Source organism: Heterocephalus glaber, unplaced genomic scaffold (genome assembly GCF_053883595.1).
Source record: "Heterocephalus glaber isolate CG9 unplaced genomic scaffold, H.glaber_assembly_v1.0 deba00000738, whole genome shotgun sequence".
Taxonomy (NCBI): domain Eukaryota; kingdom Metazoa; phylum Chordata; class Mammalia; order Rodentia; family Bathyergidae; genus Heterocephalus; species Heterocephalus glaber.
This window is the reverse complement of record NW_028258161.1, coordinates 16,692,201-16,718,572: the sequence shown is the minus strand read 5'-3', so window position 1 is coordinate 16,718,572 and position 26,372 is coordinate 16,692,201. Positions and strand designations below refer to the sequence as shown.

Sequence of the window (26,372 nt, the reverse complement as noted above, 5' to 3'; positions counted from 1 at the left end):
ATCAGTAATATCATTATCTACTTTGAAATTAAAAGATTTGAGTTAAAAATTCCAAGGGCAGCATTATCAGATTAGAAAAAAATTAGTGATACATCAATATATTTTAAGCATATACCACAATTTACTATCAATACTACTATTGTAGTATTTGTCACTACAGTAATCACTTCAAATCATGTAATACTTTAAATTATCATTTTGGAAGTAAAGCAAAATATTTGCCAATTCCAAATTGTTTAATGGCCAGAAATAACAATTTGTGAATCCATTAAGAATTTTTCTCCTAAATTAGGGTTGGACAGCTGTGGCCTGAAAGCTAAGAATGGTGTTTACATTTTTAAATGATTAAAAAAAAGAATTTTTTTTTAAAGAAGAGGAAGGAGAAATGGGGAAATGCTGGTCAAAGGGCACAAAGTTCCCATTGTGCAGGATGAGTAAGTGCTGGGATAAGTATGGTAGAAGAGTGGAAATATAATTAATAATGCTATACTGTGCACTTGAAATTTGCTAAGACAATGGGTCTTCATTGTTCTTACCATAAAGAAAATAAAATGGTAACTGTATTGTTTACCTTGATACATATATCAAAACATCAAGTCATGCACCTTAAGTATATACAACTTCTGTTAATTATACCTCAGTAAAGATCGAGGTTAAATGAATGAAAAGGAGAATACCTTATGGTACATGACGATTATGACACTCATATATAACCCTTCCTAAAAAAGTTTTGTTGGGACACAGCTGTGCTCATACCACACCCAATGAGTGCTGAGTGTTCTGCAACAGAAACTTCCGTCCCCACAGACCAAAAACATTTACTATCTGGCCTTTCACAGGAAGAGTGTGAGCGCTGATCTGAATGCCTCCCAAGGGGCTGTTCTTTCCGCCCTGGCGTCACAATGCATAAACAGTCCTCAAGGCAGGACTCAGAGGGGTCCTGGCCCAGGCACACTTCCTGTATCCTACCATTGGCCGGGAGTGACAGCTGGTGTTCAGAGTGCCGACCTTCATGGTAAGGCAGCCTTCAAAGGACAATGAAATTATTTCGTAGTTCAGCGGGGCTTCTGTTTGAGTGACACCACCACATTAATGCTGACTTGAATTCTAGAATCTGAGACTGCAGATAACTGAAAGCTCACTCTGAGGAGGGGCTCTCTGCCTCATCATTAGAGGGTCAGTATTTGATGATGCCGCTTGTCACAGTCTTTTTTTTTTTTTTTTTTTTGGTACCGGGGATCGAACTCGGGTCCTTGCGCTTGCTCAGCAGGCGGCGAAACCACTGAGCTAAATCCCCGGCCCACAGTCTTTTTCTTAATGGCTACAGTTGTTTTCGTTTTTTCTTTAGGAACAGGCAAAGAACTTCCCATTACAGAAATTAGCATCTCCATATTTCAACCTAGTCCTTTATCAGAGGGTGACTTAATGAATACTTTCTTAGAATACAAGTAACATTGGCTTTTCTTTAGGGTTACAGCAGTATCAATTGGCTACTTGCTATTCATACCCTCAGCTGATTTGTTTTAAGCACCACTTGCCTCTCCTAGGTTGAAATTTGGGCTGCATTTCTGTGCTTTGCTGAAGCTGATGTGTTAAAATGCCGCTTGATTTATAGGGAAAGGAGAGCTCTACCTAGTGGATGAAAGTCTTTTCCTATGAGGAAGTAGCAGAATTCTCTAACTTCTAATCTCCTGATTGTGCTCTTTCTTTGTGTCCTAGATAATGGGGTAGTGACAAAGTGAATGTACATCACACCTTGTTAGTCCATGTGCAAGGACCAGTTTGATCTTTGAGGAAAGCAATTTCTTTCCTAGGTCCAGCAAAAGAAGTAGGCCATGAACACATGGTAGTAGCTGGGGCTTTCTGGACAGCAAGAAGCAAGTGTGTCAGCTCGCTGTTACAGGCACTTCCTCTTTCTTTAGCGTGTAACTGGGGCAGCAGATGGCTGTCTAGTAGACAGGGTTGTCAGACTAGGATCTGACTGTTGCCCTGGGGAATGGTCACTTCTAACAAAGCAAACCAGGTCAGTGGTTTGAATTGAAAGTGACTGACAGCTAGTGGCAGATGGGGATTTAAGAATTTGGATTTAAGTTTCTATTGTTTTAATAGTAACTCACTGAATTCGGATGCTCTCTAAGGGGATGATTGAAAGGAGAGCATAGTCGAAGAGTGAAACTGCGTTGTCGAATCCAGTTTTAACTGCCTTCCCAACACAGCAGGCAGTGTGTAGGGTTGCTGTAGAAATGGTAGTTACTGAACCAGCTTCACATCACGTGTGACACAGATGTAGCCGGTGCTCAGGAGTGCCATCATGATTGGAAGGTGGTAAGTTTGTCCTCACTGGAATCAGGGAGCCTGATGCTGAGGCTGAGCTCGTTTAATCAGTCCTTCTGGGTTAGTCCTAAGTTCGGGTAACCTTGCTTTTGAAGGCGGAGCTACTTAAAATACAGATCTAAGACTTTTTTCCATTAGTTTCTGGGTGCTGGGAGTGGGTGGGGAGTGGGAGTTCTTCAAGCACAAATTATGTTTATAACAGTAAGAAAATAATATTCTGATGAACACATGAACGATGGCCTTGGGTGGTTATGACGGGTGGATGTGGGTCCACCCATGCAGCAGGCGTGCCACTCTGCTGGGAGGTACAGTGGGGAGGCTGTGCCTGCGTGCGTGGCGAGGGACAGGGAGTCAGCTCTGTTCTTCCTCTCGGTCTTGCTGTGAACCTAAAAATTTCTTAAATGAAGTGATCAATATTTCTAGCTTATCTTCTTCTGTTCATCATAAACCATACATCTAGATGGAAGAACTCAAGTTGGAATACCAAGGAGTCATGATTAAATGATAAGGATGGACTGTATTATGTTGTGTGGGCAAAAGTTAGAACAAAAAAAAGGTTATTTCTCTAACAATTATGAATGTGTTTATATGAGTGACAATAATTCTGGAATCATACGCATCATCTTTTTTCCCAAAAGAACACAGGCAGTAGTTAAAGGTGTTAAAGGAGAGAGCCAACTTATGTAAGTATAATGTCAGTATCTCCTTAAGAAAGATGTTATCAGAAATAGGGCATTTTACAGGGAAGACTATTGCTTAGAAACAAAGAAATAATTGTCAGGAAAAGAGATCTGCTTTCCCAGATATGAAAATTACCCTTGGAAATTAATTAGGCTTCAGTGAGATATGTAGGAGCCAAGTAAGTAATTTAACTGCAAAGAAGGCTGATTGGTGCAGAGAGCAAAGAATACCCAGGACTTGGACTTACTTTGGCCAATGATGGCAGCTCAGTGAAAATTCTGTCTTGCCGAAACTTGCAGCAGTCAGGTGGTCAACTGTCATTTGCTGTTTGAGACATAGCTGGGATCTTTTTGCCACTGTGGGACTCTTAGCATCCCATTTGCCGGATTCTGCTCCTGTGGAGTGGAGTGAAGTGAGACCAGTGATGTGTTCCCCATGGGGAAGACCTCAGAACAGGAAGAGTTGTTTCTCAGTGTTGCCTAGCAACTTAAAAAATACAATCTTATAATAGCACTCCATTTCTAGGAATTGTTAAACCTTTTGTGTTGGTAACCTCTCTAAATTGAGAATTTTCAGAAAATAATACCATCCCATTATTGTGGATAAGAGTGTCTTTGCTTTAAAATCCCATTCATATGGACTTAGTTTTCTTTATATACCATTGTATGTAGAACTAGGATTTCTCCTGCTTGGGTTTAACCAAAATCATTTTGACAAGCTTGACAAAGCTTGACTGTTGCCTGCTTTTGAGGTCTTGGAGTTTACCAATCCATGTGTTCCTCCTCGAAAGTAAAGCTGTCTTCTGGCACAGTCAACTGTTAACGACCATTTATGGAGTTTTCACTTTGTGGGTCATCCGAGGCAAATTCATCTCCTGCTACTCGCTTTCGCCAACACCTGACCTCTGCGCCCCTTGCTGTTGGGCCTGGGTTTTAAGTATGGATCTGACATACTCATTCTAATATAAGTCTGGATAAAAAATAACTAGGAAGCAAATGCTGTCATAATTTATTTCAAAACCAGATATTTCTTAAATGTGTTCTATTTCCAATTCCCTCCACTTGGATTAATTGAAAAGTAAAATTATTTTTGGTAGATGTGATGTTGCAGTGGGTAACATACAGCCTCTAGCATTAGTGAAAATAGATAGCTGGCAGCCTAGTGACTGAGACACCTTGGACTGGAATACCTGCTCCTCATCAGGTTACTGTGGAAATTATGTGAGATGGAACAAACTCTTTAACCTTGCTGGGCCTCACTTTTCTCATCTATCAAATGGGAATGGTAGTCCTGCCATCTCTGCCTGGAGAGCTGTTCTGAATGGAGAGCAGTTACAACTGTGCATGGCATTTGGTGAAAGGCTTTGTAAGTGTTAGCCGCTGTTAATCATTGTTGGCACTACTGTTAGCACATACATTGTTGGCAAATTTTTTGGTGAAGCATTAAATGAAGGACAGTAGATACTATAGAGTCATAATGTCCTTAAACATAGCATCCCAGTCTCCCCAAGCTGATAGTCAGCTGAGATGCCGGCTATTTGGAATTGAACTTCTGAAGAACCCTTATGGTTAGAACAGGTGACACCTTTTAATGTGAGTGGTGGAAGAATAGAAATCTTCTGTTGTACGGAGTGCATGTCTCTCTAGTGGGGAGCCCTGCAGCTGCACAACTCTACGTGTGTCTCCCCGCTGAGCACAGGTGGCCTTTACGGAGCCCCAGCGAGGACCCTGAGGACAGGTACTGGGGGTGCCTGAAGACCCAGACGTCCATGGTTTCCTGAACAAGATTCATTGCCACACCCTGGGGACTAAAGATTTCTGGGGATTCTTTCGGATCTGAGATTTGTCTGCAAGGGTTTTCCAATTGGGGTTTGGCTTTGAGAATGATTTTTTTCAGATTTAACAGGAAATATCCTATGTCATCTGGATTCAATACAGAATTTTAAATTATCGGGTATTGCATGCATTTGAGTGCATTTTGGATTTTTTTTACAGACTAGGACAAATAAGAACTTTATAGGAATGGATGTAATACATAAATGATACAGCCCTAGCACATTAAGGATGCTGAAATCAGAGTATGTTAGAAAAAGAAAGTTTTACAGTGAGTTCTGCTTGAGAAAAGTGACTGAAGACTTAAATCACAGGCATGCTGAGCTCAAAGATGCCCTACACTGGCTTCTGTGTCCTGTTGATGTTGCAAGTCAGAAGTTCAGTTGAGTTCAGGTTCTACATTAAAGTGATTTTTAAAATAAGGCCAACACTTTGGGAATTTCGCTTTTTAAAGAGGTTTGTGCCAGAATTAAGTCAGAAAATCCCCCGATTCTACATGTTGGGGAGGCCTGTCCTTGGGCACAGTCCCAACTTCGTACCTGATATTCTCTGCCTCAGAACAAGGTCTGCAGAGTCCAACCTGCCGTGCTTTATGAGATGCAAGCGTGCTGCTGTACATAAAGCACCTCACACTTAATCAGCCTCGTGTTATCGCCCCAATATTGTGGTTGCTTGTCCCTCTTCTCTTGGATCACCCCTCAGAGACCATTTGTGTGCACGCATGCACGGGCACGCCTGTGAACAGACCCAGACTGCGCTGCGCTGGATGTTTCCACAGACGGACCCCTCTTGCTGTCAACACACTGCGTAGTGTGGTTGCACACAGTAGCCTGGCCACTGCAGATGTGCAGTTTGAAGTCACAACTCAGAGCTTTCGGAAAGAAGTTTTTAGTATACTCACACTTAACTGAGCTTGTTCTGTTTACTACACTATGCTGTTACCGTAAGCCAGTGTTGTTCGTTACTCTCAGCACAGCCTTCCTGTAGCAGGAGGAGGCTCTGTGGGTCCTCAGTGCACAGCAGGACATCCCTGGAGTGGGGCAGGGGACACAGGACTGGGGGCTCCTTCAGACTGCAAACCCCCTTCCTTTTGCAGAGTTTCAGAGTTTTGCACATTTCTGCTTCTATGCCAAGACTTAATTGTGGCTTAATGGAATAATGAACTAGATCTGGGAATGTAAAGTAAAAGCCTATTCCCCGATGTGTCTTATTTGGCCCATCAGTTGGCTTGGGGATTGGTTTATTGTGTTTGAATTTACAGCCAACAAGTAAAAATGGGGAGATTTCCCGTGGAATTCTAATCCTGGCTGTTCTTTCAAAAAAATAAAAAATAAACAATTCCTTTGTTTAACAAATATTTTTTGAACACCTTCTCCATGCCAGGTGTATCTGTCATAGGCTCTGGGGAAAACCAATGACAAAACAAGTCATGGAATGGGCTTATAACTATGAGGATTTTGTTCTAGCAGAAAGATGATGCAGCAGTGTATTTAGATCCTCTACTTGCTGCAGAACAGGTAAACAGAGTGATATTAAATTGACTAGCTGATCAGAGCCAGTGGAGAAGTGATGTTTGAGCTCAGTTCCTGAAGATGCCCAGGAGCCTATTATGGGACTGTGTTGGAGGGTGAACACCCTGAACACAGAGAACAGTCTATACAGAAGTCTTGATTTGGAACCAATTTGCTCGGTAGCACTTCCCCTTCCACCGTTACATGCCAGCGTCTGTAGGTGTTTGAGTCTGTAACTCCGGCTCCATCTGCCAAGTGACTGGATTCTTCTTGGACCAATCAGACATATTTCTGAAGTTGCTTCAAACTCTTGCTGCCCAGTCAATAACATGACAGCCACATGGTGGAAAATGCCATTAAGGTTTCAGAAAAATGTGCCACCCCATGTAATTAAAGGCTTTGCTATTGAGAGTGTGGTGGTGGACGTATGAGAGGCACCTTCCTTTGTCCCCAGCCCCTAGATCAAATCTGCACTTAGGAGGTCTCCGTTTTAACAAGCTTCTTAGTAAGCGCTGATGGAGAGTATCTTGTCACTCCTCCCTAGATGTCTGCACATTCTCTGCTGTACCCTCCCTCATGCTGAGCAGTTGTCCTAAGTCTAGGTTCTCTTGACGGTGCCATCCACAGTCCTCTTCTGCTTCCCCCACCAGTCTCCCATGAAACTGGAAGACGGGGCTGGACTCAGTGGGTGAGGAACAAAGTCTCTTTCCAGATGGGGCTGATACTACTTTCTGTGTATATATGCTCATACTCTGGTACTACTTTCTATCATATATATGTATATTTTATAAATTTAAATTCTCATTAAAATTCACCACTACTCCTGTGTATCCTGCTTTTTCTGGCCATCTCTTTAAAGGATAATCTGCCAAAATCTTTATGGTTTCCCATTATGGCTCTTTTCCTAAAATTTGTTTCAGTAAGTCCTATGACAGCCCAACAAAACCTAGGAAGAAAACAATCAGTTGCTTATGTGAATTTATTTTTTTAAGAATCTCTGCGCATGTGTGAGGCCCTGGGTTCGACCCCCAGTGCTAAAATCTCTGCCTCTAAAATGACCCTAAAATACCCAGGGAATGTTCTGCAGCTGAATACAGTCTCACATCATGTTTTAATTTCTAACATTCAACATATCTGTGATTTTATGCTTCAGAAAAAAGGTCATTGGTTATAGTGAGCTATCCTTAATTTTGTTCTTGTTTAAACCAGTCCTGAAATGTACTTGCCTAAAGCTATGTGAACCCAGCCATCTGCACATAACTTTCACTTGTCAGTTTGATTGCTGTCAACCAGAATTATTAGATAATTGACCACTAGACAAATATTTTGCTCTGTAATTAACAAGAAATGTTTATTCCTCACCAATTTCATAGAAAAATAATTCCAGAGAGGGCAACCTAGTTAATCAAAGCCATAGACTTTTTTTTTTAGTATATGGGTCCAGTGCGTCATGTTCACACTCCTGGTATGGAGGCGGTCTGTGTACATAACACATCTTCATTCCCTGTTTCATTCCTTTTTTTCCCATTCCGTCCATCTCCACCCACTTCTCGATCCCCTCCCCTCTGAGAAAGATCCATCTCCCCACTTCCTATCATCTGTCTTTTGTTTTGCTCTTTATTTATACTTATACTTCTCTTATATGAGAAACCATTTAAGCTCGTGTGTCTGATTTATTTCACTTAACATTATGGTCTCACAGTACATCCTTTTCTCTACAAACGAATCAAAGTTCTTTACAGTGGAGTATTACTTTATAGAAGTAAGAGTAGAATCTTTCTTTACGGTGGAGAAATACTCCATTGTGTGTAATTATCACATTTTCTTCACCCATTCATCCAAGATTCAGCTATTATAAGTTGTGCTGCTGTAAACGAGGGTCTGCATGCATCACCAGAATGTGATGTCTTTAACTCTTTTGGGAATGTTGGACCTGGTGGACAAGCACCGCTGCTGTGGTGTCTGAGCTGCCCACCGGGATCCTAACTCAGCCCAGTAATAAATTAGAGGGACAAAGTTTAATGACAGGCAGACGCTTTATTTGTAAAGGAAAGGGGGGGAGAAGGAGAAGGTAGATCGCTCCCCTGATGAGAAAGTCAGAGTAGGGGCTCCGGAAAGATGGCGGACGGGGGCTCCGTGTCCACAGCTGTTTCTGTCGGCGGCGAGTGACCTTTCCCTTCACCTGGAGCTCGCCATAACTGGACTGGCTTCTGGGCACCTCTGCCTAACATCATTTCTTCAGGGGTCTGTGTGCAGCTTCTGTCTATCTGTCTACTTGTCCTTGACCTGCCTTTTAAGGCCTTATCTTTGGGGTGGGCCGCTGGTTGGCAAGGGGGTACCTTATTCCTGTTAGCTTAGGGTTAGTAAGGGGACGTGTGGATATCTGCTGTACTCCCTAACTACCCTAGAGTGAACAGAACGGTGACTCCAGAGCGAATCCACACGTATGTAAGTGTATATGTTAGTGCACAGGTATGAGTGTACACCGCTTGAAAGTTAGCACCCCGCCTTGCTGCCCCTGTAGTTTTTAATTAATTTTTTGAGTACATTTTAGGTGTACAATATAATGACATTCATCATTGGAGATTTGCACCTTTACATAATATATCTTGGTTCTTATTTTCCCCCCTTCCCCTGCCCTCCCTTCACCCCCTCCATCCCTCTCTATTTACAAAGACTTGGTTTCCATTTACTTCCCCTGTATTTTGTTGGAGGTGGGGCCGTTTATCGTTTGTGCACCTGGCTTTCTGTGTCCTATCCCGTCAGCTCTTTTTCTGATCTCTTGGTGCAGGTCCCAAGGCCATTTGGTGCCTTTCTTTATCTGTTTTTGTTTTTCTACCCATCTTTGACTTGCTTCCCAGGGCACTCTCTCTAGTAAAGTCTGCTTTTAACTCCTGCTAGTCAGGATGATCTAGAAGACCTAAGGAGGCCCCTATATTTTATTTGCTTGTCTACAGACCCCTGTTCCTACAGGAAGATAGCTAGAAGAGGAACAGCAGGGTCAAATGGAATTTCTACTTTTAGTTTTTTGAGGAATCTGCATACTGATTTCCGAAGTGACTGTACTAGTTTACACTCCCACCAGTAGTATAGAAGGATTTCTTTTACTCCACAGCCTTGCCAGCATTTGTTATTATTGATTTCTTGATGATGGCCATTCTTTCTGGAGTAAAATGGAATCTGTGTCATTTTAATTTGCATTTCTCTAATGGCCAGTGATGTTGCACATTTCTTCATGTATTTAATAGCCATTTGTGCTTCTTCTGTGAGGTGTCTGTTCCTTTCATTTGCCCATTTTTTATTGGATTTTTTAATGGGGGGGTCTAATTTTTTTGAGTTCTTTATATATTCTAGATAGTAGTCTTCGTCTGAGGAATAGCTGAAAACATTTTTTCCCATTCTGTAGGTTGTCTTTTCACTCTGTTGGTGGTCTCTTTTGCTATGCAGAAGCTTTTTAATTTGATGTGATTCCATTTGTTGATTCTCAGGACTATTTCCTGTGCAACCACGGTTCTGTTCAGAAAGTCTTTGTCTATGCCTATGACTTCAAGAGCTTTACCTATTTTTGCTTCCAGCAGGTTGTTTCTGTTTTAACAATTATTTCTTCTATCCATTTTGATTTTACTTTAGTACATGGTGAAAAATATGGGTCTGGAGTCAATTTCACGTTAGCTAGTTTTCCCAACACTGTTTATTACAAAGGCTATCTTTCCTCTAGTGTGTGTTTGGCCCCTTTATCAAAGATCAAATAGTTGAATACTTGTTTCTGCTTCCTACTCTGTTCCATTGATCCTCATATCTGTATTTGTGCCAGTACCATGCTGTTTTTATCACAATAGCTTTGTAATATAATTTGAAGTCCAGTATTATAATCCCTCTTGTTACCCTGGATTGCTTTTGCTATTCTGGTCTCTTCTGGTTCCATACAAATTTCAGCATTGTTTTCTCCATTTCTGTGAAGAATGCTGTTGGAACTTTGATTGGGATTAAATCTGTATATCAGTTTTGGAAGTGTGGCCATTTTGACTGTATTTGTTCTGTATGTCCAGGAACAGGGTATATCTTTCATTTTTCTGATGTCCTCTTCTATTTCCTTTTTCAGAGTGCTGTAGTTTTCATTGTAGAGGTCTTTCATTTCCTTATTTACGTTAATTCCTAAGTGTTTAATTTTTCTTTGTGCTATTGTGAATAGTATTTTTTAATTAAATTCTTTTATTCTAATTTCTTTCTTAGTGGGTTCATTATTAGTATATGGGAATGCTATTGATTTTTTGTGTGTTAATTTTGTGTCCTGCTGCATTACTGAATTTAGTTATTAATTCTAAGAGTTCAAAGCCATAGACTAATTTGGAGGCTATTGTACAATATCATTGAAGTGTAGCAATTATCACTGTTTCTGCCATACTGTTGAATGTGGCTTAAGGGCTGATAACTTTATATTTTGATTTTACTGAATGGTCCTGTGCCAGGTTTGTGAAAGTATGCAATAAAATAGATCTTGATACTTCAGTGTACATACAGTTAGTAGAAAATTACAAAAGGGATTATAGTCTGAAATAACACAAATGAAAGCCCTAAAAAGTAAGTCATGTGGCTCCTAAAGAAATCCAGCATATTCAGGGCTTGGAACAGCGATAATGGTGATGCCAAGAAGAGCAGCTTGGGCCAGGGATTTAGCTCAGTGGTTCTGCGGCTGGCCTTGCAAGCGGAAGGTCTTGAGTTTGATCAAGCAGCTTGCTTTGGACCTGAGAGATGTGGCTTCCTAAGAAGATTGCTCCTCCAGTGAGCTCATGCTCACTGTGTGGTGATTACTTGGCGAGAACAACACCACAGCCCAGGTGTGGAGACGGTCACTGGCCAGAGCTTAGCCAAGAGGCAGGACAAGCACAGGCTCCTCATTCATGTCTGTCTGTGCAGTGAGCTCAGCTCTCATCCCGAATGTCCGCAAACATTTCACAATGAGAATTTGGGCGCAAGTATAGAAACAGCTGGGTTTCGCAGTGCTAGTACTCACTACTTTTGTATTCCTGGGGATGTAACCCAGGCTATCACACATGCTTGCCAAGTGCTCTGCCCTAAAATAAACCCTTACTCCCGATAATCAGCTTTTAATTGACAGCATCTTTTGAGATGGATGTTCTGAAAGATTATGCAATTTCTTCCTGAGGCCCATCTTATAGACCTAAAAATCACTCCAGCCTCATTCAGAGAAAAACCGTCATGTAGGACATGTTAACTGCAAGAAGTAGAATCCCCAACCGCAAATGATTAAATGTTGGGGCTGTTTATTATAAACTGGGAGGCTGACGGCTCCGGGATTTTTCCATTGGCTCCGTGACACAGTGAAGGGCGCTGTGCCCCTCTTCTGGGCCATCTGTGCTATGTTCTCCGGTCACACAGATAGAAAGTGGCAAAGCCAGGGTTCACATGTGGGGCTCTCTGATGCCACGGAAGTCATCTGTGCTCCATGGGCCCTTCATAGTACTGGACGTTGCTCTGCTCAGTGTTCTGAGGTCCGACAGATGTTACCATGAGAGCAGTGATGTGTGTTCCTGTGTGTTGGCTGACATGCCAGGTGCCAGCCTCAGCATGGAGCCTGTTGAGTAAGGTGTAGGTTTTCACTCCCAGTTTCCTTTCCAAATTCCATAGTGCCAGAAAGCCAGCTCTTTCTGCTTATTACCAGGAGCTTCTTGAGATGAGCTATTTGGGCTGTTCCCAGCACGTTGAGGCAGAATAAATGTGCAAGGCAGGAGAAACAAAGTGAATCTGAACTCCTCCGACTATTGACATTAGGCATTGTGTTTTGGGTGAGCCTTTTCTCACATTGTAGAGTTATTTTGCCTTTTTACAGCCATCTGTTCAATTTTTTATCTGACTTTTCTTTATATGTTGCAAATAAAAAGCCAGGCCTGTAATTCTAGCACTCAGGAGGCTGAGGCAGGAGGATTGCTGTGAGTTCAAGGCCAACCTGGGCTGCACACTAAGTTCAAGGCCAGCCTGAACTCCGTGGCGAGACCCTGCTTCAGAAAACAAAACAAAGCAAATAAAAGTGGACATCATTATCGCTTAGTAGCCCTAAGTGGGAAAGCGGTTCCTGTGGTGACCACTAGGAGACACCATCCCATCTCACAGACAAGCGTGGGGGTCTCCCCTCCTTGTCTGCCAGGCCTAATAATCACTGTAGTTAAATGTCCCTTCCGTATTGTGGGCATGTGGTGCTTCGTTCACAATGGACACTGCCTGCTGAACACATAACTAACTCATTTCTAAACAATGAGGGTGATATTTTAACACATTATTTGTTAAAAATATCTCTTAGCTGGGTGTGGTAGTACATATCCATAAAACCAGCAACCGGGAGACTGAGGCAGGGAGATTGCAAGGTTGAGGCTAGCCCGGGCACCTTAGACTGTCTCAAAATAAGTTTAAAAGGGCTAGCGCAGTGGTGGAGCACTCGCCCAGCATACACAAAGCCGTGGATTCAATCCCCTGTATCAAAAGACAAAATTCAGCCTTTCCATGGTGTAAGGTTTGACTCTAGAGAATGATGATGTAGACAGAAAATGCTGAAACTGGATTCTGAGTAGCGCTGTTAAACAGCAGTTTTGTTCTCCTGTCCCCGACACTGCCTGTAATATGTCATTCCAGACAGTTCTGGAAGGTGGGTGATGTCCCACGTGTGAGCTGGGGGCTGGTGGTAGTGAAGGAGCAAAGCTTGACAACAGGAACACAGGAATGTGGGAGAACAGGGAAGTAAACACAAGGGTAAGTAGGACCCTGAATCATAAGATCAGGCATGGCCATGATGTTCAGCTCTGTTCCCAACAGCATGCACATTGAAACCTAGCTCAGTACGTTGGTCATAAATGTAACACTGAGCTACCGTATGAAATCAAAGTTGTTTTTTCTTTTCTAAGACAGGAGTAAAGGGCAGTTTTAAAATCAGCAATAAGGACTGTCTTTGTTGGCAAACGTAGAGAGCTGCTTGTAGACCATGCTTCAGAGGGGTCCTCGGGGTTGCCATGGAGCATGACCTCTGCCCACTTTCATGCAGAGAACTTTACCACTGGGGTAAAAACCTGCTTTATATATTCATTCCTTTTAAGATTCCACTGGAGAGAGTTCAGGTGCACTAAAGACTTTTTGAACCTGATGATGTAGACACTTCAGTCATGTGGAACTTCACGCCTTGATGCTGCCAGGGGGTTAGCACATGACCAGGCCTGGCACCCTGGCTGGGGCTGCGGGGCACAAGGAAGTGCAGGGTCTGACTGGCTTCACCAAATGATCGCACAACTCCCCCTCCCCACCCTGGCTGCCTGCTGTTGAGGACTCACACTGGTCAGCTTTCCTGTCACTGAGATGATACCCAACACCCAGAACTTAAAAGAGGGGAGGATTAACTTGCTCACAGTTTCAGTCCATGGTCAGCTGGGTCTCAGGCAGAAAAATCATGTTGGAAAGGCATGGGGCAGCAAAGCTGTTTAGTTCAGGACAGCAGGAAACAGAGCAGGGGAGCAATGCCCAAGTGGATGGGGCCAAGGACCAGACGTGGACCTCGAGTCCACACTCCAGGACCCACCTAGAAGAGGGCTCCACCCATCACCAGGGCAATGCCAAAACCAGTGAAGTCAGAATTCCCCCCTAACAGCCACGGAGTCCTAGGAAGGGATCAGGAGGCTGCTGGGAAGGGGTAGGTGGGGGAGGCAGAGAAAGAAGCCCAGCGGAAGTGAGCTGAGGAGGCAGCTGTGCCAGGCCCTGGTGTGACACGAGAGGCTGCCCTGTGTGTGGATCACAGAGGTCAGGAGCTGCCCGGGACAGCCCTTTGGGCAGATGTGCTGCCCAGGAATATCCAGGCATCCGGAGCCCACCACACCCAGTGGCAGGTGAGCTGACTAGAGAACAGCAAGCAGTCGTGGTGCTGACGCTTTCGGTGGTGTATATAGCGCGAGCACTTCAATCCCTTCCCTGTTCTGCTGAGCAGTGCCTGCTGCCCCCACACATGCAAGTTCCTTCCCCTCTGTTAGCATCCTGGCTGCAGCTCCCAGGTGCCACATAGCTTTATGCAACAGAAGAGACTCTAAGAGGTTTGTTTGCTCTGCCAACATTGTCACCTGTAAAGAACACCAGCCTCATTTCCCAGGCTGGAGTGCAAAGATTTCATGTTTGCCCGTTGCCCAGGTGGAGAAACAGCCCTCGTCCTGCAGCAGCATCGGGGTCCCAGTAATGGGAAGCGTGTGTTTGTGGTACATAATTCATTAATTCTGGCATTCCCTGTAGCTCATTTCTTCCCGCAAAATACAGCAAACTTGGAAAATGCTTTTGCCAGCGACAGGATGATTGTTGAATTCTGAAACAGTGTCACATTGTAGTCACTGGCTGTGTGTGTACATTTTACAGAGAATTTATGCCAAAGTCAATTACTCCGCCCCTGCTGGCTTTGTTACCTTGAGTTTGGAAGGGTAGCATCCCATTTAAGTCACACTTCCACGGAGATGTCTTTCCTGCCTGCCACACCAGGCTGTTCATAGATAATTTACCTGATGTTATTTTTTGGGTTGTGCCTCTAGGTGTCACTCAGCGTGAAGTACTGTTGAGTTCTTGCCCTGTGGATATTTCTAGGAGCTGATAAGACAAGAGGAACAAGAGGTACAGGCTACACTCTTGGAGCCTGCAGTGTAATGGTGGAGATGAGACCTGGAACCATAGTTAACAACACATGTTTTTGAAAAATTGAGATATAGTAACACTTGCCCTAGGAATGCCACGCATGGCAGATCTAAATGTAATAGGTCTCTAACAAACCCATGGCTTGATTTAAATCTTGAAAGATGGGTAGACTTTTGGAAAAGAGAAAAGCTGCACCAGGTTGGAGCCACAATAACAGGCAAAGCTGTAGCCCTGGGTAGAAGTATGTATTGGGCTGGCAAGAACTCAGGAAGAGGTGTGATAGGCAGTAGGAGGCAGGTGGCAGAAAGCCACCATGCCTTGCCTTTGTCTTTGTCGAAGATTCAGTGGCCTCCTGTTGCTAGTGGCATTTGAAGCCCCACCCCGGTGGATGCTGCACTTCTCAGCAGTGACACAGCTGCTCCCTCCACCCATCCTTCTGCCTTTGTCTGCTCTTCTCTTTCCCAGAATGCCCTCTTCCTTCTCCTGGTCCCCGCCCCCCCAAGTCCTGTTCACTCATCAAAGCTAAATCTACCCTGACGCTTATCCACTGCCCCGGGCAGCACTGTCCCTCAGGGTGCTCCCAAGGCAGCTGTGTCTTCTTTAGTTGATGGCCTTTCTGACTTCTACCAGCACCACCACTACCACTGCCCCTCCGTTGGTCTTCCAGGCTGGACTCAGGGACGGTCAGCAGCGTGGCTTATGTTGGTCTGTCCATCACCCTGCCTGGCTTACCCCAAATGTAACTTGGAGAATTTTTTTATGAATGGTTCCTCTCTGTATTCTAGGCTATCACTGTATTCTGAGCTGGCCTTGGGCTCCCTCTCTAGTCTAAGCTGGCCTCAAATTCATGATCGTCCTGACTCAAGCTCTCAAGTGTGGGGCTTATGGCATGTGCCACCACAGCCTGGGGAAATCTTAGATCTGTGCCTTTTAATCTTCTTGTGTTGTAAAAGGCAGAAGTACCTCGAGGATACAGGTGGGGTTTGAGTCATGAATGAAGGAGTTAGGACTCAGCGTGCAGCTTCTACCCTCAGTTCCTGTTTAGCCTAAATAACAACCACCCGGTTGGAAGAGAAGTGACTCAAGAATCTCATCTGGGGAACAGTGCAAACCAATTAGTGTGCGCGCTTCCTGGCTGATCCAGGGGTCTGCCGTGCTGCTGCTGGGGGAGCACACAGGAGCGGGGTGGGTATGCTGTGCAAGTCAGGACAGAGCAGCCTGGGAAGGACAGGAAATGGAAGCACAAAGAACGCGTGCTCTCCCTGCAGAGAAAATTTCTTACTCCATCTTGTTTCGTAGCCTTAGGAGCTCCTTGGAAGGAGCGATTCTTTCTGCTGCTGAAAGGTCTATGGGTTGACACCGTTCAGGAAATGAATCTGCATTGGGGTAACTGTGTTCTCATACCCATCTTGGAAGACTTTTGGTTTCTGTTCTGCTCTAGCCTGAAAGGCACCCACATGGAAGGCTGGAGAATGCACAGCACTTGCCTGCGAGATGCTCCCACCTTCCCACTTTGTGTAGCTGCCAGCCGAGCAGAGCAGGGGGCTGTGAGATTGGAGGCACCTTTCCACCCACTGCGTTTGAATGTTGCTATGGCAACTGATAGGGCCTAGAAGCAGCCCAAGTATTGTTTCTTCTGGGAGGAAAAAATACCCAACATTGCCTCAACGACGTGCGCACCTGCAGAGGCAGGGATTTGGATCCATGAGGAATGAATCTGTGGCGCACTTGGTCTGCTGAGGCCTGGCGTGCCGCAGGGTCACACACATAGGGCCACCTCCGGTAGCGCATCATAGGAGCAGGTGGGCTGTGTAGCAGCCCTGTGTATACAACCCATGCCTCATGCTGTGGGGCAGGGTGGGTGAACTTGAGCTGGGGAAGAGCTCAGCCCACGTCACCTTTCCCTTCCACCCACTATGGCATTCCAAGCCTCAGAGGTTGCTCTGCAGGTGACCCCAAGGCTGCCATTTGGACTGGGAACTCAATCTCCCTCAGTGGGTCTGCACCTACAAATCCCACAGAATAACCAGTAACAAAGTACCCAGACCTTGGGAAGATGTGGAGGAACGCATCATGACAGAGCAGAAGTAATAACTGGAGCCAGGAACAATGGTACATACCTGTAATTCCAGCACTCCTGGAGGCTGAGGCAGAAGAATCACAAGATCTAGCCCAGCTTGAGCAACTTAGTGACTTAGTCAAGACACTGTCTCAAAATAAAAAAATAAGAAAAAGGCTAGGGATATAGCTCACTGCAAGAGCCCTGAGTCCAATCCCCAATATTTTTTTAAAAAGAAAAGAAAAAAGAAATGGCCTCTTCTTGAGGTCAGACAGGTGTAGGTCCCATTGTGCTGTGCTCTCCAGTACTGATAGGCCTTGGAAACTTTGTGAACTCACTAGTCCTCGATGTCCCCATCCAAAGGGGGAAACTAAACCCTGCCGCATAGGGCTGTTGTGAGAATTATAGAGAATGTGCATGAGATGCAGATACTGTCTGTCACCAGTGAGTGCATGCCAAGTGTTCGTTGATGGTAAATGTAAGCTAAAGTAATAGCTACAGATGGAGCACAGGCTTCTGATTTACATGGTACTTCCTAACATCAGAACCTGCGAAGCTTTTCAAAATACTCACCTAAGCCAGCCTTACTGAGTCAAGATTTACAAAGATTTGGGTCAAGGAATCTATATTTTTAAAAACTTTCCCAAGTGATTGTGACCTAGCCTGTGTGGGTTAGGGAACTGGCTCCCTTGCTCAAGGGTGAAGATGAGAAACAGTGCTAACTTCTCCCCTGCTTCCCACGTCCATCAACCCCTAACACACTGCTGTTATTCTACTTCTGGACTCCAGATGTTCCTGCCAAAATTATCTCTGTTTGGAAAGAGGAACGTTAGATAAAGTGGCTGAAGTTAATTTGATTGGGAAGGCAGAGAACAACTAAAATTGTTCAACTTTTTCCCTGAAGGGAAGTTGCAAGGAATTTTTACAGAATGCTGTATGCAATCCTTAGATGATAATTTCACTGTCCGGACTGTAGAATGAATTATGAATGTGATATTTAAGATGACTTTTACAAGTGCTTAAGCCTTAAATAGGAATTTAGCATGCATATAGCTGAAGTTCTGTTCTGAATCCTACAGGAACGTGGCTGAAGAGTGGTCTGGGCCTCGTGCACCAGGAGGGCAGCCAGCTCACGTGGACATACATTGCCCCCCAGCTGGGGTACTGGGTGGCAGCCATGTCTCCTCCCATCCCAGGTAACACGAAGCCGATCCTGGTGATGATGGGGAGCAATTGCTTTGAGGGCTCAGGCTAAGTATGCTTTTGAAAATAACTGTAGTAAAGAGATAACATCCTGTTCAAAAATGCATAAACGTTTGAAAATGAAATGGTGTACAAAGGTGCTGGTTAGAACATTCCGATCTAGGATGAGAAAAATGCATGGAAACAGTCCTGTCTCCTGGCTCCGCTTTGCTCAGACAGCTTCCAGCGGAAATTCTTAATCAGAACCCCACAGAGGGCACTGAGACCTTCTCCATAGCTCCTGCAACAGCTGTGGCCTGGAAGAGGGGAGTGTGTGTGGAAGAGCACACTACATGACCCCCAGAAAATCACCACTGGGGGCTCCTTGAGGGTCACGTCTGATCTGACATTTCCAAAAGACTTAGATACAAACTAATTACTTTATGGTCAAAAGAATAATCTCCACTTAGGGTATGTGAATTAACTCAGAGTTTTCAGAACCCGACTCAAAGTGTGTTTCTTAAGCTTATTTATTATCCCAGTGAACATTCCAGACTTGATTTTTCAAGATGGGCATCTCAGAGTTATTTCCAGCGAGCGTTTCCATAGCTGCACTTGTCGTTAGAATCTGTATCACCTGGACCACTGGCAAATCTTTATTTTTTAGCACATTGTAAAAGTTATGCACACCAAATCTGGTGAATAAGGTGGGTGTGAGTGCGGCCAAAACGTGCTATATTAAAAGCTGTCTTGAAGATAAAACATGAAGGCAGCTCCTAAGTGGAAGCGTCAGAGTAGTTAGCCACGGAACAATGACTGGAATTAAGGCCTGGACTCCCAGAGTAACTAGCGTGGGGAGGCTCCCTAGAAAGAAGCGGGAAAGTTGGTCACATCGCCTGTACTTCCGCACTGAGAAACTTCACACCTCACGGGTGTTTTCCTTGATTATTTGCACTCGTGGCCATGAAAGCGTGAACCAGATGCAGAAACGCCCCACTGTTCTAACTCGAACATCAAAGTGTATAACTAAAGAGAAAAGGAAAAGAAATTCTTTATACCAAAATAGAGGCCACAAAGCCCACACATTAATGTGAACTTTTATTTTACATATATTTCAAAAGACTGGCTGACATTTTTCCATCATAAGCAGACTAATACATGCTTTTGTAAAGAGAAACGATCCTAGGAGCGTCCCCGCAGAGAAGGAAGAGACCCAAAGCTATGAAAAGCTACAGAGCACCAGGCACAGTGGAGCGCACGCACCTGCAATCCCAGCAACTTGGGAGGTCAAGGCAGAAAGATCGCGAGTTCAAGAGCAGCCTCAGCCGCTTAAGAAGAGCTTGTCCCAGAATAAAAAGTAGAATGGTTAGGATGCAGTTGGAAAGTGTGAGCCCTGGGTTCAGTCTCCAGCAAACAGACAGGCAGAAAGCAGCACGTGCAGCACAGCGTGTGTTGGTACTTGCTGTGCAGACACCCGTGTTGGTAGCCACCTCGATGGCTTCTGCTGTTCAGACAAATTCCAGTGATCATGAACTCAACACCCAGGAGAAAATAATTGGAGTTTTGTTCTTTAATTTCTCTGTTTAAAAGTGAGAGAGAGAACAGTGATGAATTTTATGCCAATTCCCAAGGGCAGAGGTTAAAATACATTGTGAGCACTTAACAGACCAAGTTTCACTTACCTGGAAATGATTTTCGTAAGTACCCAAGAGGTCTTGCCTGTGTGTGTGTGTGTGTGTGTGTGTGTGTGTGTGTGTGTGTGTGTGTGTGTGGTGGTGCTGGGGATTAAGCCTGAGTTCCAGGGTTTCACTGTGGCTCCTAAAAGGCTTTATCTAGTCATTTTCTCACTTTATAAATATTAACCCCACCCTCCCACCCCTCTGAAGTGAATTCTGTTTGGGGAGAGAATGAAGTTTTTGGGTGGGCTTACAAAATGTCACCTTTTTTCTTTTCTGTTCTTTTTTTTTTTTTTTAATCAGAGATCGAACTCAGGACCTTGTGCTTCAAGGCAGGCAGCAGAACCACAACCACTGAGCTAAATCCCCAGCCCTGTCACCTTTTTTTCAAAAACTAGTAAACCTTCATGGGTCTGTCTAGCCTTTGAATTAGGAAATTTGCCTCCTTTAAAAGATTTCCAAAGAAATCTGTCTTTTAGGGTATCAAAGCAAGGTGTGGTGCCACAGGCCTGTGATCCCAGCACTCCAGGAGGCTGAGACAGGAGAATCCCAAATCTGAGCCCAGCCTGGGCACCTTCGTGACTCAGTGAGACTCTGTCTGAAAATAAAACATTAAAAAGGGGACTGGGAATGCAGCTCACTGTGAAGGCCCAGGACTCAATCCCCAGTACTGGGGAAAAAATTAAAAATAAACAATGGTTCATGGTTTTTAGCAGTCATAACCAGGCTACCAGTTTGTTCCTTCCCTTGTACTGGTCCACTGCCAGGATACTGGACAATAATAAGAGCCCCAAAATCACAGTTTGCAGAGGGTTTTTGTTGTCAGTCTGTTACCAGGAACATTGAGACAGATTTGTACTACTCTTAAACATGAAGCATATGAACGGAACACCCCTCTTAGGATTCTTTACAATGTAAATTTAGAAAGAAAACATTTTTATCTCATGTGTAATTTTTAAAGAGGTCTGTGGCCATGTAAGGTTTGTCTTTTAAAAACTGTATTATAGAGAAATACTTATTTTTTTAAGTAGAAAGCATTTTGATCATATTTGACACTTAGTTGTTGACTTTTTAATACGTTCATGTCATAAGCTTGACTCATTTAGACAAAGAACAGTCTACACAGTGATAATTGCCCTGAAAAGTGAGAATAAAATCTTGTATTTTCTTTTCTACCTGTCATATAAAGTCACCAGATGCCCAGACCATCTCTTTACATTACCCTGCGTTCATTTTATTTCAATAAAAGAGCATGTGGCTGGAATGCTGAGCATGCGGCCCAGCAAGACTCACCCCTCAGCTCAGGACGGCCCCTGGACACACCGGACTCAAAAGTGCTACTGGCCACGGAACCCTCCACAAGTGTTAATCACAGAACACAATGACTGTCCAAAGGACATTCTCATCTGGCCACTGCTCTATGCCCCAGCCAAGAAGGATAAGAAAAGACATTAGAAGGGGAAATCAGAATATACGGTGAATGTTTAAATTTTAAAAAATTTATTGCAGTAAAAGAAGCAGTGCCATTAACCCCCCCCCAGAATAATCTTCCTCTCTTTGAACACTCTCCCATCATCCTGGCCCCTTTCTGAACCAGTTCTGGAGTCCTCTTTCCCGGGTGTCTATGAGGTGTGATCAAAACTAGAGGGAATGCTGCTGCTGAGTGCCATCCAATGGCAATGCAGGGTTGCAAAAACATTCTTGAGTGTCCTCATCCACCTTTTTCACAGGATCTAGCACTGTGGGACTTCTCTACAAAGTCAAAATGACTACAGAAGGTAAACATTTCGGATCAACTTAGAACATCGAGGTAGCAGTGCAACACAACTAAAGACATTCATGAAAGAAGAATCCAGAGCTGCTTCAGAAAGCAGGCAAAATGATGGGATGAGTGTGTTCAAAGTGGGCAGGGAATATTTTAAGAAAGATTAATGATAATGTGTCTGTTATTGTAAAAAAAATTTAAATTTAAACATTCACCGTAATTGTTGATCATACTGTGTATGTTCTCAACTAATTATCCCTCTTTTTATTTAAAGGTATTCAAAAATCTAAAATGCCATTTTCTGACCTTCTAGGTCCCATCGTAACACAGGACATTACCACGTATCACACGGTGTTTCTTTTGGCCATTTTAGGAGGAATGGCTTTCATACTTTTGGTTTTGCTGTGTCTCCTTTTATATTATTGCAGGTAAAGTGATATGATTTTTTAATGTAGACTTGCTTATACAGTTTGGTATTTGGAAGCACTGATTGGAAGTCTTTTTGTTTTCTTTTTCTAAATTGAGGTTCTTTTTGTTCTCCTTTTTTAAAAATTCAGGAATTCAAATATGTGATCTGAATCAGGATGTATACAGCATGCTGTAGATGTCATTCCTTAGGAGAATAATTATTAAAAAGTATTTGACAATATTCTGAATGAATCATGAGTATGAGAGAATATATGAGAATTCCCAAATAGATGATTCATTCAGAATATGCCCGCTGCTGTTGAGAAATGATACTCCCAAGATCAAAGAAGAATTATTCTTACTTTGATGTCATGTCTGTTCGGTTAGTGAAGATGTTCATTCTTGACTCTGGGGTAACCGCTTTTGAATTAATTACTTGGTGTTCTTCTAAGAGCCTGAGAATGAAATCTCCAGATTGCTCTGGGTTAGCATAAGGATGTGGGTGTGGAATGATGCTTCTGGCCACTGATTAGTTGCTTTGTTTTGTTTTTCCTTGAAGAAATTAAGAATTAGGACCTTACCTGCAACTTTTCAGTGCTTTCCCACTGTGAGAACCTCTAACCTACGGTTTGCATTGTGTCTTTGGTCGCAGGAGGAAGTGCTTGAAACCCCGTCAGCACCACAGAAAGCTGCAACTTCCCACAGCCCTGGAGAGTTCCAGACGGGACCAATCCACTTCCATGTCACACATCAACTTGCTGTTTTCTCGTCGGGCCTCAGAATTCCCCGGCCCACTGTCTGTCACCAGCCATGGTCGCCCAGAAGCCCCGGGCACAAAGGAGCTGATGAGTGGGGCCCATCGAGAAATGAGGTCCCCCAGTGGAGAGGGGGACCTGCACATGCCCATGCTGAAGCTCTCCTACAGCACCTCTCCAGAATTCAGCTCCCGAGAGGAGCTGCTGTCCCACAAGGAAGAAGACAAAAGCCAAACCTCCTTTGACAACCTGACACCGAGCGGGACGCTGGGGAAGGACCGTCATAAGTCCATGGAGATTTTTCCCTTGAAAGCCAGAAACCCTATGGGAAGAGAAGGCTATGAGTCCCCAGGCCCTGATGGCTACAGGGGCAGCTACAGCACTGTGCTCTCTCAGCCTTTATTTGGAAAGCAGGACCAAGAAGGGCCGGCATCCGCAGGAAGCAAACTCGCCGTTCAGGAACACATCTACCCCACGCCTTCGTCCCCTGAAAAAGAGCAGCTGCTGGACCGCAGACCCACTGAATGTATGTCAAGATCAGTCGATCACCTGGAGAGACCTACATCTTTCCCAAGGCCAGGCCAGTTGATCTGCTGTAGCTCTGTGGACCAGGTCAATGACAGTGTGTACAGAAAAGTGCTGCCCGCCCTGGTCATTCCCGCTCACTACATGAAACTCCCAGGGGACCACTCCTATGTCAGCCAGCCTCTGGTTGTCCCAGCAGACCCGCAGCTGGACATTGGGAGACGACAGGCCGAGCTCTCTAACCCTCACGCAGGGATCTTCCCACACCCAGCCACCCAGATGCAAGGCCAGCCTCTGTCCTCCCAGACCATCTCGCAACAGCACCTGCAGGAGGCAGGCACTCGGGAGTGGAGCCCGCAGAACACATCCATGTCAGAGTCTCTGTCCATCCCAGCATCTTTGAATGATGCCGCTTTGGCTCAAATGAACAGTGAGGTGCAGCTTCTGACTGAAAAGGCACTGATGGAACTTGGGGGTGGGAAACCACTACCACACCCCCGGGCCTGGTTTGTCTCCCTGGACGGAAGGTCCAATGCTCATGTCAGACATTCATACATTGATCTCCAAAGAGCTGGGAGGAATGGAAGTAATGATGCCAGTTTGGACTCTGGTGTGGATATGAATGAACCAAAATCTGCCCGGAAGGGAAGGGGAGACCCTTTGTCTCTCCAGCAGAGCCACCCTGCTGTCCAGGAGCACCAGCAGAAAGAGCCCAGAGCCCCAGACAGCACTGCCTACACTCAGCTCGTGTACCTAGATGACATGGACCAGAGTGGCAGTGAGTGCGGGACCACCGTATGCACCCCCGAGGACAGTGCACTGCGGTGCCTGCTGGAAAGCTCAAGTCGCAGGAGTGGGGGGCAGTTGCCCAGCCTGCAGGAGGAGACCACCAGACGAACATCAGATGCACCCCCGGAGCTGTTAGCCAGTCCCCTCCAGAGAAGATCTGCTCATGAGGAAGAGGAAGAGGATGACGATGATGATGACCAAGGAGAAGACAAGAAGAGCCCCTGGCAGAAACGGGAGGAGAGACCCCTCATGGCGTTTAACATTAAATGAGCCATCGCAGAGCCACCCAGTTGTGGAATGGAAAATTGCCAAATATCCTGTCTTACCTGTTTGTGGAGGAGGCTGACCAGTGACAGCTGCAGAAGTGGACGTTGACTGCGCTGACACTGCAGTGCTGATGGCAGAAAGGAATTAAAGCTGTTGCTCAGAATAGAGGATGACTCTGAGCCATGCTGCACCCCAGGGTGGGGGCTGGAAGAAATGTCTAAATGTTGTTCCCGGACTTGATGTGTCCGCCACAGCGAGGGACGCTGGAAAACTGCACGGGACGTTCTGTGCTCCAGGGATCACCTCTGTTCTCCTTCAGATTCTGGGAACAGAAGAAATTCTTTTTGCATTGCTTGAATCCATTGTATCTCAATAATGCTACCGTGAAGTTACTCCTGAGAAGTTAGGGTGGCACTTAGTGTCCCAAGGCAGGCATTATCTCAAGGGAAAGCTATGCATTGCTGCTTCTTTGTCTTACTTTGCTTAGGTTTTGCTTTGGTTAGGTTTTCTTCCTTTTTTAAAAAAAAGTACAATTTGGTTGTAAAAATTTTATTCCCTCATTTTAATCTAGTCTCCTTCTTAGTGGTTTACTTCAGTGTCTCCCTTCAGGAACTCCTGCGTGTCATCTCCTAACATCCAAGGCTTTTAATGAAATTGTACTGAAATTTTTATCAGCTAAGAGTCCTTCAATTCTGGTCCCATTAACTCCAAGTGCCTTTTTTTACAGTGAAAACACACAGTCCTTCATTGTTTTGGTTTTTCTTAACCCCTCTAATTGAACTGCGTGGATTTTACATAAAATTATAAATGATGCCCCTTTTCTTTAAACTGCATGCTACCAAGTGCCATTTGTGCTCAGCATTCTCTTTTCAATGCAGTGTACTCTAGTTATCATGTGTAATGTGGGTTTTGTTAGCTAAGATAGACTAGAGGACACTTTAGAGATGCCCTTTGCTCCTTCATCCCTTTGGCCACTAGCCACCATTAGGGTTTTACTGGCTGTTTGTATATATGACTGCGTATTATCTCTGGAATCTTATGGGCTTATCTTGGTCACCAAACATGAGAGTATGGACTGAGCAAGGGGACTGAATGTGACTATTAAAAAAATCTTATTGTACTATCCAAAAGTGCCAGAATGACTCTTCTGCGCATTCTCCTTAAAGAGCTGCTTGGTTATCCAAAAATGAAAAATTCAAAATAAACTCAAAAGAAAAACTATTTTGTGGTCATTTTAATTCATTCTGAGCCAGTATCTGTCGCAAAATTGTTTGTAAGACTGTTATTCCTTTGACAGCCTTCAATGTGATTGTTGGACTTACAAACACAAAGGCACTTAGAAATTTCCAAGAAGGTTGAAACATTTGTCTCTAGTTTCTTTTAAGAATACAAAGTAACATTCTATTGTATTTCAGGTAAGGAGAGGTGTGTTTTATGTTCAATATTGATCCATCTTGGAACAGCTTGAAGATTTCATTAAAATGACCAGAGTCATACCGGATATGTACTACTGTTCATCAAAATTACCAGAGATGATGTGGGAACATAGGCAGAAATGAATTAAGCCAGCTATTTTACAGTTGGCAGTTTCCTTACAGAATCACCATTTATGATTTCCACGCAGGCAGAAAACCACTGGAGCTGATTTTTGTTATTTTAGTTCTCCATTGGTGACGCTTAGCGCTTGGCTCCTGAAAGGACGGTGATGGAGATGCTCAGAAGCTACACAGCTAAATAGGCGGCTCTGGTTGAGCAGCAGAGCTCCTTCTGGAACGAACAGTCTCACCAATAGGTGGCAGACTTCGCCAGAAAAGGATCATTGTCAGCTCCCCTCAAAAGAAATTGCCTCTCCAAGAATACGCGGGAGGAAAGACCCTGGAAGACCTCCCCACTGTCACCCGTCCCAGCCTTTACAGCT

At 44.4% G+C, this 26,372-nt stretch overlaps 1 protein-coding gene across 3 annotated transcripts in view; it reads left to right on the top strand.

Moving 5' to 3' along the window:
- Window positions 1-25,675, top strand: part of Fam171a1 (family with sequence similarity 171 member A1) — a 140,938-nt gene extending 115,263 nt beyond the window's left edge. For all 3 annotated transcript variants that reach the window (XM_021241952.2, XM_004861747.3, XM_021241951.2), the window contains 3 exons: window positions 18,167-18,283; window positions 22,024-22,138; window positions 22,771-25,675. In XM_021241952.2, coding sequence (XP_021097611.2) covers window positions 18,167-18,283; window positions 22,024-22,138; window positions 22,771-24,457 — 1,919 coding nt within the window. In that variant the 3' untranslated portion in view covers window positions 24,458-25,675. The remainder of the gene's footprint in view (window positions 1-18,166; window positions 18,284-22,023; window positions 22,139-22,770) is intronic.
- The last annotated feature ends 697 nt before the right edge of the window (window positions 25,676-26,372 follow it).